Consider the following 17,699-nt stretch of genomic DNA (forward strand, 5'->3'; position numbering starts at 1 on the left):
AACTGCGTCCCAACTGGATGCTGTGTATCTATATTTCTCTTGGTTCTGATTTTCTTTAAGGTGTTATATTCTCATCTGGGCATAAGCCATTAAGAGCTTGTTTAGGAATAAATACTTATCACAAACTCATCTCATCATAATTCTGACTGACTATTCTTCATGATATATCTGTGATGCATCACCTTCAACTATAGCAGGATCTGCTTGTTTCATTTAATATGTATTGTAGACACTGTACACATCAAAAGGTGTCTTTAGATGAGGTTGCCTCTGTTGGCTCCATGTCCAAGGATTGGCCATCTGGTAGTTCTAAAAATATTCTAATTCTTGAATAGGCTACAATGGTATTCAAGTACTCAAACTGAAAAAGTCTCCCTTGTGGAGGTGGTTCATTCAACAATTCCCCTGAGATTTCCCCTTCTTTTTCCTCTAAAGGTGCCATAATGTATTATTCTACGTATTTCAAAATGGACAATTACATTCTTTGAGGTTTTCTCCTGATGAGCTGTTCCTTGTTGTTCAACTCAGGTCTCAATACAATTATGTAACATTTTGGGGAAAAGATGCAACCCAGCAGTCCAGCACTGGAAGTTAAAATAGAGAAGATCTCCACTGCCACCGTGTATTTTCCCTTTGTGCTCAGGTAGGAAGGAATAAATGATAACCAAACACTGCAAAAGACAAACATGCTGAAAGTGATGAACTTGGCTTCATTGAAACTGCCAGGTAACTTTCTGGCAAGGAAAGCCACAGTGAAACTGACAAATGCCAGGAATCCCAGGTAGCCAAGCACACAGCAGAACATAATCACAGACCCCTCATTGCATTCTAATACAATTTCTGAAGTGAAGGAGTGCATGTCAACATCTGGGAATGGGGAAGAGGTTGCAAGCCAAACAGTACAAATAAGTGCTTGGAGGAGGGAGCAGGAAAGAACAATGCAGCTGGCCAGACTCTTTCCCACCCACTTCCTCATTTTGGATCCAGGTTTGGTGGCCATGAAAGCCAGAACTACCGTGATGGTTTTTGCCAGCACACAAGCCACAGCCAATGAGAAGACGATGCCAAAAGCACTTTGTCGGAAGAGACACATCACCATATGGGGTTCTCCAATAAACAGAAATGTACAAAGGAAGCAAAGCAGGAGTGAGATGAGGAGAGTATAAGTGAGATCCCGGTTGTTGGCTTTGACAATGGGAGTATTGTGGTGTTTTATAAACGTTGCTAGCACTAGAGTTGTGATCATAGAAGATGAAAGAGCTAAAGAGGCTAAACAGAGGCCCAAAAGTTCTTCATAAGACAAGAAGCTGACATCCTTTGGAATACATTGGTCTTGTCTTTCGTTTGGATATTTTTCATCTGGGCATTTATAACAATCAATTGCATCTGAAAAAAGAATAGAATCTTTGTGTAGCTATAAATTACAGCCTCATGCAATAAACATATGGCTGTAATCTTTTAATGCCTTTGTAAATCAGACATTTGAGTATTGTAATGAGCTTAGCCTTGAATTTTGTTGCGGGTTTGGTGTGGAGGGGCATTAAAAGCAAAGGTACTTGTCACCACAGTCCTAAGATGGTGAGATTCACAGCACTGACTGCATCAACAGATCTCATTTCTCCATGCTTCACAGCTTTGGATGTAGCACAGATCCAGCATGTCTTTGTCTCTCAGCTTCTCAGCCTTCTGCCTGTTTCCAGCTCAGCTCTCACACACCACAAGGCTATGATTCTCTATCTACCTGCCAGGTGGGGTGGGGTTGGGGAAGGCCCATCCATTTGCCCAGAACCATCACTTAGTTGAAGCTCTTGTAACTCAGATCATTATTTGAGGATGGGGGTCATAATGCCCAGCCACAGCCATTACCTAATTAAAGAGATCCTTATGAAGGTGCTTAAGTGACACACTAAGGATATTATCTTACAACTGCCCAGTTAGCAATGGAATCTTTCAACGCACCATCACCTCCAAACCGACAACAATATTCAAGGCTAAGCTCAAGTATATTACAATGCTTAAATGTCTAATTTAAGAAGACATTAAGACATTACAACCATATGTTTTAGAATGTTGCACTAGAAATTATCCACTGGTGCACAAATGAAAGCCATGGCAATCTATTTAAGGAAATTAAGCTCCACTCTGTTGACAGAGAGAAATGTCTGGTTTTGAAAGGCATGGGAAAGTGTTTCTTCAGCTGATATTCTGCTGCTCAAAAAGAAACCCAAGTCTCCATGTCCAATTATTAAAAGGAAGCTGAGCTCCATCTATCTGGTAATGCTGTGTATAACATTTTTTACCTTTCTGGTCTGAAATCTTTCCTTCTGGGCATGGAATGCAATCATAGCAGCAAAATGCCTCGCCCTCCTTCACTTTCTTGCAAGAACCAGGGTAACAACTCTCACTGCACACAGATAGAGGCTGTGCCTAAAGTGTAAGTGAAAGGGGTTAATGATAATCTTGATGATAAGGATCTTGGAACCCTTAAAATCTATACTAATTCTCAAAAGTTACACAACATTCACAAAATCCAGCATTTAATAGGGGCAGTAGAGAATTATCCAAAACTGTCTCTACCTGGTTAAATTCCCTGTGCCATCTTATAGCATCCTCATTGATTTTGAACGCTTGGTCTGGAGGAGCTTGGGGATCCAGCCTCCCAACTTTCACTCTATGAAAGGATTGGTTTGCGGGGAAAATCCAGTTCATGATATCAAAACCAGCTGCTAACTCCCCATTCTGGTCAAAGGAAACTTTTCCCCCTGCACTGTTGTTAAATGAGACACCTTTCATAAACTGGTGTAGCTGATTTGAAAGGGAAAGAGCAAGAATTGGAAAATTCTGAAACTTGAGCTTGTATGTAAAGTGATAAATGTGAAATAGATTCTATTTTTTCAAGGTTTCTCAAATAGAACATATTATGAATGCTATTTTCATTAAAATTCACATTTTGGGGCTCACATTCCCTCCAATACATGTTCCTTTCTCGTTCACATTATTCAATTGGAGAAGACCATTGTAAAATTAGAATAATTTCCAATTTCAGAGGAAAGCTGCATTTAAATTTATGTATTAATTTGGGGAGTGTGTTTGTATACATTAAAATATACACCGAATGACTTTATCTCTAATATTCATTACCTGCCAAAGGCATTGGCCCGGACATTTCTGCATGCCTCTGTTCTTCATTACACTGTGCTTGAGACTAGATGAGGACATAGCATGTAAAGCATGGGCCATAACATAGACAGCATTGTAGATACTGTAGCTGTGAGAGGTCATGCTCATTTCAAAAAAAGATGCAGGGAGACTCTCCAGCTTTTCCTCCCCAGTGCAAATGTCTCCATCCACCTTGACCGCATCTGTATTTGGGAATACACAGCCAAAAGCCTGTTGCCAGAAGTCCTTGATAAAACCATCTCCTGTGGCGCTGGATGGGTTTCTACTTCTAACAAATTCTTGAAATCCTGGTAGATCATTGGCGTGAATTGTAAATGAGAGAGATCCATGGATTACTTCTGTATCCCAAGTCCTCTGATACACCATTGAAGTGAGGTCCATCTGGGCTGATATTATCCACACTATACCTTTTGACTTCTTCTTTATATGTTCTTGTCCTGACAGGTATGGAAACCATCTCAACAACGCAATCCCATAGGATTCTCCATATGCCACCACTACATGGGCTTTACTGTCTATGATTTTGTCATGTATTTTACCCCCCTTGTTAATCATGTCATGAATATCAGTGACAATGGTAAATGTTAGGCTTCTTTCTATGAAGGCAAAGCAGATACCACTCTGAGAAAAAGGCGGAACCACACTTTGCACAAATCTTTCTCCATTGTCATTATCCATTGTTAGGAGTCCAATCCACGTCCACCTGAAATGCAGAAGCAAAGAAAGAATCCCTGCAAACTGACTGTTTTCTCTGGGCACCATCTGGTAGAATGGGATGCCTGGTGTTTTGTCATTCATCACTGGAGCAGGGCCATAGATGAGCTAAAGAAAATAGTGGAGAGGAAAGAATGGAATTGTATTCTTATGAATTTGGAGGAGGAAGTAGGTTGTATGCTTACATACATAAGACTCTTAGAAGGTTCTTAACAGCTAGAACCAGCAAATGTTTAAATCTAAGGAAGGATTCAAATGGTTAAATAACCAGACAGGCTTCTTGATAACAGCCCTCAAGTATGGGTGGTTAATGTAACAAAGGAAGTGTCTCTATGTCTGATAACAAATGGGTGGGTGCCCTACTCTCAACTCAGTTAGTTAGAAATGACCAGGATAAAGCTGAGTTCTGTTTGTGTGTAAGCTAGAAGCTGGAAATAGCAGGCTAGGAAGCCAGAGAGAGATAGCCATGCTTCATTTCTTCTTGAATCAGAGGCTGTGGCTATTTTAGAAGTAAGACCCTTTTGGGGTGTTAATGAATCCAAGACTGCAGCTATGGGAGAAGCAAGAGCCTTTTGGTGTGTTAATGCTGTGAACCTCTGCATCATGGGCTCAGGGTGTATATATATGCATAAGCAAACCATGTATCATAAAGATTATGCAGTCTCCACTGTACCTCATTTCAAGGGAAACACAAACCCTGGATGGTAGGCAACAGTATGTTATGAAGTCCTAGTCAGAGTAGACCCATTGAAATGAATGAATCTCAATAATGCATATGCATTAACTTCAATGGTTTAATATGAGTAGGACCAGTGTTGAATAGACAGAATGTTTGAAGAAAAATACACCCACATTTTGTCAATAATATTTTCAGTAAACTTGAAATGTTAGTGGCTTTTCCTTTCCTGTGGCTGAGCATAAATAACAACTAGGGATTTTTTTTTTTTTAGTAATTTGAGAACATGCACAGAAATTTATTTTACAGATGAGATTTGACATTTATAGGAAGGAATGACCATGTATTTATATGTATTTATATTATTCTCTGTGTATACCAAAAAAAAAGAGGAAATGTGACAAAGTACTAAAATTGTAAAAGTACACATAGAACCAGTGCCTTTTTCTAGGGATACTCAATGGTACATAGGTGAACCTTTCTCTCTCTGCATGTTAACATTGTGACATTTTCTGTAACAACCTCATGGTGAGTAATGGCACCTTTTTTTCTCAAAAAAGAAAAAAAGGACTGCATAGAACAACAAACACACACAGAAAAGAGACCCATCATACCTGTGGAATCTTGTAAATATCCACAAGCGTTGCCACTTGAAGTGAGGTTGGGGGGTCCAGTCCCCCAATGACCCCAATCAGGTTAGTTTGGACATCACAGTTGTAATTTGGAACAAAACCTCCCAGGGTGTATATGAGTAGCATTGCAACATGGTAGGTCCACTTGTCAGTGAAATAGCTGTCGTAGATGTGGAAGCCCAAGGTGACATTGTGTAAGAGCTGAGGGTTTTCATTGATCTCTTTTACTGCAAATGCCAAGGCCAGGATGTGCTGATAATTCTTAGGTACTGCACTAGAAGGTAAGTTGTATTCGGAATCATAAGGAACCATCACATGTTGTAAAAAGTATTGCAAATGTTATAAAAAATAATGTATTCTATATCTCATTATTCATATTCATCTAACAATTTTCTTGAGGTAACCTTACCTTTAGGTGGCCCATACAAATTTTAAATCAACAACAACCAAATGTTACCATTGTTCATCAAAACATATGCTTTCCTATTCTTTAATAGTAAAGTAGCAATTCAGAGCAGGGTGTTCCAAAATGGTATAATTTAAGATCTTCAGGATATGATATTTGATACAAATGACTGGGCATAGCTTTCTCTCTTTTTTAAAACAACAGTTGTTTCTTTGGACAGATTATTGCCTTTCAAACAAATACTTAAAGGAATGAAAATTAAGACTAATAACTAATATTAGTTTACAAAATATTATAGTTAAGCCCTTACGCAAGCTCTTCAGGCAAAGGTGATGGGGGTTTTTCAATGAAGCTGATTGCACTGGAGATGATGAAAGTGTGGGAAGCGATAGCTCCAATGATTAGGTCTCCTGACTGGTGGTACTCATGAAGCGGAGGATCTGGATCATCAAGCATGCACTTAATGATGTGCGCTTTGCTTACCATGTGAGGAAGCAGTACCAGAAGCAAGAGGAACAATAACAGCATTGTGGGCAGAAATGTTTTCTCTAGATGCAGATTTCTTCTTTTTATCTCAAAAAGCTCAGGACTAAAATATATAGGGTCAGAAATCAGACTGACACATTATTGTCTAATAGCCTTAATTCCTAAACCAGTCCTAGATTTCTGGAGGGTATATTTATACCATTATTCAGAACTGTACTATTAGTTTTGCTGGAGTCCACAGTAAACTGCTCTGTAGTGCTGAAAAGTAGCTTGTTAATTAGAGTATTTTGGATAATTAAAAAGGAAGAAGTCAGCAATTCAACAAGGAGCATTCCATGTGGAATTACTGAAGACATGCCTTTCATGTCTGAAATTAACTTTTAACTTTTTACTTTTTCCAATCCATTAAGGATCTCAAGGGGCAACTGAATAGGCTGTGAGAAACAAGAAATTTGCCCAGAGCCAGGGAAAAAGGGGGTGTTTGAGCATGAGATTGTCTTGCTGCAGAACAGGGGTACCCAAAGTGAATCCTCCAAAAGTTTTAGACCCCCCCTAACCCCATCGTAACTGACAACAGACCAGGAAGATGGGATATTGAGTCCAAAAACCTACTGAGTACAAGACTTTGTCTATGCCTGTTTTAGGACACAATCAGTGGTTTGAAGTGGTTCGTGCTGCCGAACATCCCCCCCCCCCATTTGGTGCTGCTCCATTGGCCTTGCTTTGGATTGGGTCGCCTGCTTTGGAGCAGGGGCTGGGTAGGAATTTTTCCATTTGGCAGCTTAGCTTCGGCCACTTGGTTTTTTGCCTACCCCCTTAGCAATCATCACAACTTTGTAAAGTTTGGTGGTTAGGCATTGGTTTATAGAAATGTGTGGGAGGGGAGGTGTGGCCATTACCTGCCCCTCCAGAATTAGGGTATTCCATTAAAGTAATTTGTGGGTCCTGGATCTCGTCTGAAGTCTGCTTGAGGGGCTAGGGCCATTCCAAGACCACAGGAACACCGGGGTGAGCTTCAATCAATCTTCACCGATGTTGTTACCCTGGTTTGGTGCTTACCCTTTCAGACTGCCAGCCAGAGAGGCAGGAGGCAATTATAGTCCCTGGCCAATGCCTAGGCCAATACCACTCATTTTTTTTTTGTAATCAATAAAGTTGTGGCCTAAATTTTGCCCAAAAACTTAAACTAAAATTACGTGTCTGTTTGAATTTATTTACTGGGAAAGGGCTTGGGGGCCTCGGGGCACAAATCACAGTTACATCAGACAGGAGAGGAAGTGAGAACACAAACAGAATAAACCAGTAAAAGAAATACCAATAAATTTTTATTTTTATTATTTTCATGGTGGATGAAGTTACAGTCGTACCTTGGTTTTCGAACAGCTTTGTTCTTGAATGTTTTGGCACCTGAACGCCGCAAACCCGGAAGTGTGTGTTCTGGTTTGCAAACTATTTTTGGAAGCCAAACGTCCAATAGGGCTTCCGTGGCTTTCAATTGGTTGCAGGAGCTTCCTGCATCCAATCAGAAGCCGCGGTTTGGTTTCTAAATGTTTTGGAAGTCAAACAGAATTCTGGAACAGATTCCATTTGACTTCCAAGGTACGTCTTTATATGATATGCAATGAAGTTGTACTCACAGTAGGCAAATTGAAATTAATTATCTTGGTGCTGTCAGGTCCATTAATTCCAATAGATCTACTTTGAATAAAACTTCATTGAACGCCACTCATTATTTTTAGGATCTAAGCTGATATCCCTCTAAATATCAGTGGCTGGGAAACATGAGCAGGAAACAGTTACTGTGTTCAAATTCTGTTTGTGAGCTTCATATAGGTATCTGATTGGACATCCAAAGAGAATACGGACCTAAATGTATCTTTGTCTGCTCTGTTTGTGTTCTCTTTTCTTTGCTATTTTTTTTATAAAAAATGTTAAGTGATTGTTACTATTTATTTACTGTTACTATCTATTTTTTGTTGTTGTTAAAAGAAATGTATTTTTCTCATATATAATAAACTTCAGAGGCATTACCATTCTGCATTTCCTGCTCATAAGTATATCATTTTTCATTACATATTTTACAGGATCAGCAAACAGGGCAATGAAGAAATACATACATTAAACTCTGATAAAAGCAACTACTTTATGTTTTGAGAGATTTGTGGCATACTTTTGGGTCTGATTACATCTATTCTTCTTTCAGACATGAATGACTATTATAAATGCACCAGTAAAGATTATCCAAACTGGAAATAGAATGTGTGTATTCCCAAAGATTTGACATTCTTATTTTATGAACAACCTTTGGGAATCTGCTTAAGCTTCTCTACTCAACCCACCCTCCCCTGCAATTCCAGATGCTGATAGTAAGTCAGTTGTTGAAGAAATTATATTACAATGTAATGAGGGGTGTGTTTTATGGTGTCTTGTGCTACATGGGCTTCTTGGCCATTGCCTGTTTTTCTGTGACTTTCCTTGCCAGGAAATTACCAGTCAGTAAGTTCAAGATAAGTTGATCACTTTCAGCATGTTGGTCTTCTGCAGTGTGTGGTTCGCCTTTGTTCCAACCTATCTGAGCTCCAAGTGAAGATTGATGGTTGCTGTGGATATTTTTTTAATCTTACCTACCAGGGCTGGCTTGCTGTGTTGCATCTTTTCTCCAAAATGTTACCTTTACCTACATTATTGTCTTGCGGCCGGAACTAAGCAATATGGAAAAGTTCATAAGAAGAATGAACTGAAAAACGAGTCTCTGTTCCTTCAGTGGAGCTTTTTGAGACACATTAATTATTTTTAAGTTCTGAAATCTGATGGTAGCTATCTTAGAAGAAAACTCTCAGAGGCATTCTCATATACAATAGAATTCACTTTTTGAATCAAAGCAGTAACAAGTATTACAGCAATGGGTCCAATGAATCTCTCCTATGAATGAACCTCAGTGATAGAAATGGATACATTAAATATTTAGTAGAGGTATTTTCCTAGGATTGCCATATAGCTTGAATACAGCATTTGTCAGCAGTGTCCTGGTGGAAATTGCTCCCATCCCCCCAAAAAAGTTCAGGAAAATTCAGCCAGCCCATACTAAATTTTCAATTTCAACATTCCCTACATAAAGTATTTTCTGTATGTTTGATTCTTCCGTTCTGTGTATTTATTTGGAATAAGCAATGACAATGCTCATGGGCCCTTTTCATTTACCCTCGTTTATTTATTAATTTATGCATGAACTCTTAAAAGCTATTAAATTGGTGGATTGTTTTCAAAAACTGCTTTCATTATTGTGAACAGCATCAGTTGCAATGGTGCTAAGAAACATAGCTGCACCAACCACACTCTAACAGTGAGTGGAGGACTGACAACCCTCTGGAACAGAGGCTTAGACATTTTCCCTGCTCATTTTCCATGTCTCCCACTCTAAAGAAGATACTTGTAGAACATCTTCTAAGCCCTCTAGTTTAGTGCTGCTGTTACAGGATGCCCATAAATCACAATTGTGAGCTATATGTTTGTATTTGTGAATGAGAGTTTGCCAGGACTCCCTCTCATTCAAGGAGTTGAAACACTCTTATTTTCAATCTTTCCATTTATAAAATCAATCAAAACTTAGTTTAAAAAACATGAATCTTATATCTAGTTCCACACCTAAGACTTGTATTTCCCGAGTTCTTTCCTTGCCATAGGCCAGTCCAAGCCCACCATGATTATTTCTGTTCAAATAAGTTCAAAACTTCTGCTAACACACAAGAATTATTTTCTTCTTCAAATCCACAATTCCCTGACTTTGGCTTGGCAATTACTTCACCCATTAATTATCATAAAGAGTGTAATCAATTCTGCTGCTTGTAAAAAAAAAAAAAAAAGCTCTAAGGCAAAGTTAAAATTAAAATCAAGAAATCATATTGTATGTGAAGAATGTCATAAATATACCTTCTTGCATTCAAAGAAAGGTTTAGGCACTAGAAACAGGAACATTAGTATGATTACTGATATTTGTGTTCAGGGATCTTGATTTCAGGTTTCTTAGAAAACATAGATAAAAAGGGAAGAACCTACAAATATAGTAGAATAATGAGCATTTCTGCTTAGCATAATGGCATTAGTGGTTTTGCTGCTGGTACTGCTTCCCCATATAACATCTGAAACTCACATTCGTTTGTGCAGGGTCCACCACCCACCTCAGCCTGTTCACAGATACTATCAGAATGGAGACCTCATCATTGGTGTCATTGCTTCTCAGAGCTTCATTGTCTCTAGCTCAATAGACTTCACTGAACAGCCGCCTCCAACACTGAATGAAGACTTAATGTGAGGAAGTGCTGCCTTTTTTATTTAAAAAAACCTACTTCCTACCTTTCCTTTCCCCTCTTTCTTTTCTGCTCGAAGGTGAGGTATTTCAGTAAGATTGGTTTTTGGAGCCTCAGGCTCCCAGCAGTGATTTATGGTGTTGGATTGTAAAAATGCTAATACAATTAAATCAATGCAAAAAAAAGAGGGAGAGGAGATGCTGATTTCATTTTATATGGCCACAGAAGAAGTGACCTTATGGCTCATAATGATTGGGTCCATGGCACTGACTTTGGCCTTACATTAATGCTCAGTGGGGGGGGGGGGGAGATCCCATTAATCATTGGAATGGAGTAGATATGCTAGAACTGTTTTAAGCACTATCTTAACTTACTTTATCAATTCCTGCATGTCACCAAGTTACTCCAATTCACTTACACATCATCCCATCTTACATCTTCCTTTCTCAATTTATGCATTCATCCTCTGTGAACATTCCTTTCTATGCTGTAGAAGGTAAATGAGATTGCTTCAACATTTGTTCCTTTAGTTTGATCGAAATAATAGGAATCTATCAGCCAATGAAAGTGTAATATTCTTTAATTAAATTATATTAGTTCCTCCACCCTCTGTTTTATTTCATCTTCTTGTACAATTCTGTTTCATCAAACTTTTTATTTTTTTATAAATATGTGTAAATACCTATCTATGAAAGGTTAAATAAAAAGGGCAAAAATAAGACATTGGGTGATGAATGCTGATAGTGCAGAAAAAGGATGTTATCAGTAGAAAGTGTATTGTATTAGAACACAATTGCAAAGAGTGGATAGGTTTGAGACTGCATTAAATCACATTTTCAAATCACATGGATCATTTTAGTGCATTCTACTCTAAATAGTACTTTTCCAGAGACGTATCAGTGTTGCATTTTTTAATGATAAACAGTGATATTGTATTTGAATAAGCCTCTATACTGAAACAATCCTGATGATGAATAGGCAGATAAGAGTGGCATATTCTTGTTCTTGTTATATCCTTCTGATACACAATGGAACTATCATTCTAGTATAGTACCTAATAATTACCAACACATCCTGGCCTTGGCCTTCTCAGTAAAGGAGATCAATGAAAACCCTCAGATCTTACCCAATATCACCCTGGGCTTCCACATTTATGACAGCTATTTCAATGCCAAGGCGACCTATCATGCCGCTATACTACTTACTTCAACTCTGGAGAGATTTGTCCCCAATTACATATGCAGTATCCAGAATAATCTAATAGCAGTCATTGGGGGACTGGACTCTGAAATCTCCCTTCATGTGGCAAATGCCTTGGATATTTACAAGATTCCACAGGTAGGATGTACGCGTGTGTTGATATTATTCCCAGTGCTTTTTTTCTGGGGGGACGCAGGGAGACGCATACCCCTAAACATTTTTTGAATCCAAGTTTGGCCTCATTGAAGGGCAGTTTTTCAATATGAGTAGGAAAATGAAAGTAAGGGAAGCAACAGAGCAAGTAGTGATAATAGGTAGCATAGATAATAGGTAGAGGATTATTATGTTAGTATTAGAGTAGCACATACTTTGGTTTAGTTGCAGTAAGTAAATGGATTGTGGCAGTGGTCACTGACAATTGCTATGCATCTTGGGAGACCACTTAATAGTTTTTCTGGGTCTTGTGCCAATTGCAATACGCTGTGTTGTATTATATTTAATTGTATTTTACAGACACACCACCAAACCCCTGAATGCAGCTTATGGCCACTTGGACTAAGGGATAGGTAGTTGAAAGGTTTATAACCAGACATGCCCAAATCAAGTTCAGGCAAAACATCTGAGAATGTCTTGTTGGGTAGCTACCCAACCCCTTCAAAAATGTACACCTAACTTACAGTTTGATTATAAGGACAATTGATATGTTACTGCAGAAATATAGGCATCTTATTTTCCATTTCCACTTTCCATTTATCTTTAGCTAACATACAGTCCTGCTCCAGTGATGAATGATAAAACTCCAGGCCTTCCCTTCTACCAGATGGTCCCTAATGAAGCCATTCAGTATACAGGAATTCTTTCTTTACTTCTGCATTTTGGGTGGACATGGATTGGGCTTGTTGTTATGGATACCTCAGATGGAGAAAGATTTGTGCAAACTGTAGTTCCACTGTTTTCCCAGAATGGGGTCTGTTTTGCTTTCATAAAAAGAATTCCAATATTGACTTTTATTGCTGACGTTAAGAATGTGATAGAAGAGGGCGCAAAAATACATGATGAAGTAATGGGCAGCAAAGCCAATGTATTGGTTGCCTATGGAGAATCGTATTCCTTGGCATTTTTTAGATTTCTTCCATATATAGCACAACAAGAACACAAGTCAGGTGAATCAAAAGGTAAAGTCTGGATAGGAACAGCGCAGGTGGAACATACTTCATTTGTTTTTCAAAAGTCATGGGATGATGAACTATTCTATGGTGCTCTCGCCTTCAGAATTCACTCCAATGATGTCCCACTGTTTCATGAGTTTGTGGAGAGCATAAATCCATTCAACAGGACAGGAGATGGTTTTATCAGGGACTTCTGGCAAAATGCCTTTGGCTGTGGATTTCCAATTCATGCTCTGGATGAGGAGAAGGGGGACTTTTGCACTGGGAAGGAGAAATTGGAAAGCCTCCCTCATTCTTTTTTTGAAATGAGCATGACTGGCCATAGCTATAGCATCTACAATGCTGTCTATGTTGTGGCCCATGCTTTGCATAAAATGTCCTTCACTAGACTCAAAAGAAGTGCAGTGGTGGAGGAAGAAGGACTGAAACATCAAAAACAACTTTCATTGCTGGTAAGGAACTTAAAGTTCGCTTGTAGATGAACGGAATATTTTGAGTGAAATAATAGATCATAATGTGCAAACAAAATGTTTGCTAAATTCTTTATGATCTCATATTTTCATCTTAATTCTAGTTACCACAATCCAGAATGAAAGAAAAAAAGTTCAACTTTCATACAGCAATCTTGTTTCTTCTTCTTGGGGCCTATGAGGTTAACATTAGCCCAGATCACACTGCTGCACTTTTGGCTTACATTGTATCACCTCCTGTGTTGTTTAGTGTAGTGATGGATAGAATCCATCTTCCCACATCTTCACAGAAATGAACTAGTGTTATTTCCATAGCTTAAAATGATGAATGGGTTGGTGAAATATTTTCATGTGCACAGCTACTCAAATCAGCCCAAACGGTGCTTGTCTTCTGTTCATTCTGCACACACCATTACTATTTTGTCTGAAACATTCAACCCCATCACTTTTGATCAGGAAAAAAATGTTCAAGCAATAAATGGGTTTAAACAGCAAAAAAGACTTTTGATTGTGACCTGCATTGTGAGGTTGCTTTATTTTGACAACTGCCACAAATTTTCTTTGGTATCCCTTTCAATGTAGCTCCATCATTCCCTGAGAAGTATCTCATTTAACAACATTGTGGGGGAAATGGTTTCCTTTGACAATAACAGACAGTTTGTAGCTGGATTTGATGTTACCAACTGGGTTAATTCTGGAGAAGAACCTGTAGTGAAAGTTGGGAAGATGGATCCCAAGGCTCACCCAGGCCAAGCATTCACCATCAATGAAGATGCCATAACATGGCACATTTGGTTTAACCAGGTAAGATTCACCAGCCAGCAATCTGGTAGCTATTCTTTAATACTTGTATGAGAAGAAAGTCACTGTCTTTGTGTCTGTGCGTGTGTCTCTGTGTACTTTTAAAAATTTGCTAAATAATGGCAAACTCCAAAAAAGGTAATTAATGTGAATAGAAACACAATAAATGTATGGAAAAATATATCAACTGACCATTCGAAAACTATTATTAGTTTTGAATATATGATGGGCCTCTGCTGTTTTATCCCAAGAGAACACAGTATTATAGGATGAAGCCATGGAATAGTGAATCCCATGGATGTCTGCACCCCCAGTAAAAGTCTTCTTTCTTTTTCATGACTAGACGCAACCTCTTTCTGTGTGTACAGAGAGTTGCCATCCTGGTTCCAGCAAGAAAGTGAAGGAGGGGGAGCCATTTTGTTGCTATGATTGCATCCCATGTCCAGAAGGGAAGATTTCAGACCAGGATGGTAAGAAATAGACTGTACAAAGATTAGGTCCAAGCCGACATAGCACACAAAATTGTTTTTGTTTTCTTCTATTGGACTGGATGTGAACCTGAAGAAGAATAAAAAATAATTTGTACTATATCTCTCTGGAGAATCATGTGCCCCTCCTTATATACTAATATTCAAATAGCCATCATTCAGTGTTCAGCTGGGATACATGAATGCAAAAACATATATGCAGATAGGCATGTGCAATATCCCCGCCCCCAAATATCACTAACCACACCTCCTCCACTCCTGCCTTCTGTGTGATCAAAAGAAAAGTCTGAAGGAGCCTTGTCAGTGCATTTGCCAGAACATGTTTATAAGCCTCCTTGTGAAGATAAGGCCACATTCCTGATCAGGCCACATTCCTGATCATGAGGATACTTGTAAGCATACCAGCAAATGCATGTACACATCACTAGAAATGGATGAATTGAGTTTTCCCCATCTCATGTTGCTTTCTCAGATATGCAGTAATAGGTCTGTTACTACAACTGTGCAAGTGATTCAGCTGAATCAAAGTTTTTATTCACATTTGGCAGATTTGGGCTGTTCGAGGTGACACTCAACTTGGCTTGAGACAGCTTTGGTGACCCAGAATAATCTAGGGCTGCCCAAGGGAAAGGCATAAGGCAGAAAGGAAAGGCAGGAGTTAGGTGGGAAGAAGGAGATACTGCATAAATAAAGTAGGCCAAAGCTACTTGGCCATTCATATATTTCCCAGTGAAGGTAGGGATGGGGTGGGGTGGGGAAGCTGTTGGAATTTGGGATGCAGGCTTTCTCATTTAGCTTCTCTTTCCTGGCTATTATCTCCCTCTTCATGGTCACCGCACCACCCCTTAATGCAATACCATGCAGGATGAAATCCTTCACTTAGCAGCTGGTAAGCAAGTGATTCCACCCTACAGGATTCAGGTTGCTCCTCCTTCCTACGAGTCATCCCTTCTGGGGAGGTACTTCTGCAAGAGGAATAATATGCTCCATGCAAATCAGATCCTTTACTAAGTATAAGATTCAATCCTACCTGCTGCTCCTTCACTAGGGGCTTCTCTGTTGGGAGCGCCCTTGTTAAGAAGCTGAACACCACAGGATTGAACCTTCCTGCTCTCAGTGCGATGATGTCTGCTCCCTATATCTCTTTTACACACACAAACAATTTATTCTTTTGGCTGTAAGCTACCTCAATTCTTTTAAATATAAGTGTTAGGTATAAATAATAAACTCATTATGAACTTGTATCTTGAAAAAGCTAGAAAACTGGGCCTCTATCATCTATCTCGTATCTATCAATCTATCTATCTATATTTATCTATCTATCTATCTATCCTATCTATCCTATCTATCTCATCTATCTCATCTATCATCTATCTATATCTATCATATCATCTATCATCTATCTATCTATCATCTATCTATCATCTATCTATCATCTATCTATCTATCTATCTATCTATCTATCTATCTATCTATCATCTATCTATCATCTATCTATCTATCATCTATCTATCCTATCTATCTATCTATCATCTATCTATCCTATCTATCTATCTATCTATCATCTATCTATCTATCTATATCAATCTTCTCATCTATCATCTATCTATCTATCATCTATCATCTATCATTTATCTATCATCTATTTATTATCTATCAATCTTTGATGAGATGTGTACCACTTATCACTAAGGTAGTGATAGGTAAATCACTATTTTATTCTTTTCCAGATTTGAGTGATTGTTATGAATGCACAGATGAAAATTATCCAAACAAAAACAGAGATTTGTGTATCCCCAAGAATGTAAGCTACCTGACATTTGAAGAGCCTTTGGGGCTCACTTTAGCCTGTTTGTCTCTTTCATTTTGTTTGATCACAGCTCTTGTCCTAGTGACCTTTATGAAGCACCATGACACCCCTATTGTCAAAGCCAACAACCGGGACCTCACCTACATTCTCCTTATCGCCCTCCTATTCTGCTTCATTTGTGCATTGCTATTCATTGGCAAACCTTGGAAGGTGACATGTCTCCTCCGGCAAACTGCTTTTGGCATCATCTTCTCTGTGGCTGTTTCTTGTGTGCTGGCAAAAACCATCACAGTTGTCCTGGCTTTCATGGCCACTAAGCCAGGATCTAGGGTGAAGAAATGGATTGGGAGAAGCCTTGCCTACTCCATTGTCATCTCCTGTTCTCTCATTCAAGCAGGCACCTGCCTTGTGTGGCTGGCAACTAATCCTCCATTCCCAGATGCTGACATGCACTCTGTGTCTGATGAAATTATACTAGAATGTAATGAGAGCTCTGTAACTATGTTTTACTGTGTTCTTGGCTACATGGGCTTCCTGGCTATTGTTAGTTTCACTGTAGCTTTCCTTGCCAGGAAGTTACCTGACAGTTTCAATGAAGCCAAGTTTATCACTTTCAGTATGCTGGTCTTCTGCAGTGTTTGGTTATCTTTTGTTCCAACTTACTTCAGCACTAAAGGGAAATACATGGTAGCAGTGGAGATCTTTTCTATCTTAACCTCTAGTGCTGGGCTGCTGGGCTGTATCTTTTCTCCAAAATGTTACATTATTTTGTTGAGGCCTGAGCTGAATGACAGGGGCCTGCTAATAAGAAGAAAGTCTTAAAGAAAGTCCTTGTCTGTGTCTTGGTTATTGCCTATGATACAGTGGTGTTTGTTGCATTTATGTAATATATTTTCATGTGTCGCTGTAAGAAACAGCATTATGAATATATACCAACTCACTTTCCTCAAGACTCTTTTTCAAATTCTTCATGCATTCCATAAATTCCATAGATTTATGGATTTCAGACATGTTTAGAAGTTTGGATTCACAGAAGTTTGGATTCAATGGACTGTCATAAAAGTCAGACATATGATAGCATAATGCCCTAATCTAATATATGCATTTATTTATTTCTATACTGTTTGGTCATAAAAACATCAAAGCTAGGGTTCTCACTCATCTGCCTGCTATGGCAACAGTAGTGCCTCCCAGCATCTCCTGAACAAAACTGGGAGTAGTGGTTACCTCTGCCAGTGGAAGTTACACCAACCTAATTTATACCAGCTTCATAAATATGCCAGCTCTCTTACAGAACTATCATAACTTTAGGAAGCCAGCATGAATTACCTCTAATCCAAGCTGTTTTTGACAGTGTGCC

At 38.8% G+C, this 17,699-nt stretch overlaps 2 protein-coding genes and 1 long non-coding RNA gene across 3 annotated transcripts; 1 reads left to right on the forward strand and 2 right to left on the reverse strand.

Moving 5' to 3' along the window:
* Positions 1–475: 475 nt before the first annotated feature.
* On the reverse strand, positions 476–5,247 carry LOC309326914 (vomeronasal type-2 receptor 26-like; the record flags this gene model as incomplete). The annotated part of the gene is made up of 5 exons (XM_081835943.1): positions 5,185–5,247; positions 3,142–4,002; positions 2,578–2,805; positions 2,301–2,427; positions 476–1,386 (listed from the first exon to the last, which is right to left on the reverse strand). Exons 2-5 carry the CDS (start codon positions 3,976–3,978, stop codon positions 476–478), a joined length of 2,103 nt encoding a protein of 700 aa, XP_081692069.1. The 5' UTR covers positions 3,979–4,002; positions 5,185–5,247.
* A 7,785-nt stretch (positions 5,248–13,032) lies between these two features.
* LOC309326388 (vomeronasal type-2 receptor 26-like) lies at positions 13,033–14,522 on the forward strand (the record flags this gene model as incomplete). Its single annotated transcript, XM_081835045.1, has 3 exons — positions 13,033–13,222; positions 13,823–14,044; positions 14,385–14,522. Exons 1-3 carry the CDS (start codon positions 13,076–13,078, stop codon positions 14,520–14,522), a joined length of 507 nt encoding a protein of 168 aa, XP_081691171.1. The 5' UTR covers positions 13,033–13,075.
* On the reverse strand, positions 13,757–16,778 carry LOC309326394. The gene is made up of 2 exons (XR_014150289.1): positions 16,480–16,778; positions 13,757–14,599 (listed from the first exon to the last, which is right to left on the reverse strand). It is a non-coding gene; the product is annotated as an uncharacterized lncRNA (long non-coding RNA).
* Between the last annotated feature and the right edge of the window lie 921 nt (positions 16,779–17,699).

The sequence above is a fragment of the Podarcis erhardii genome (assembly GCF_964252035.2).
Source record: "Podarcis erhardii genome assembly, chromosome: 13".
NCBI lineage: Eukaryota > Metazoa > Chordata > Lepidosauria > Squamata > Lacertidae > Podarcis > Podarcis erhardii.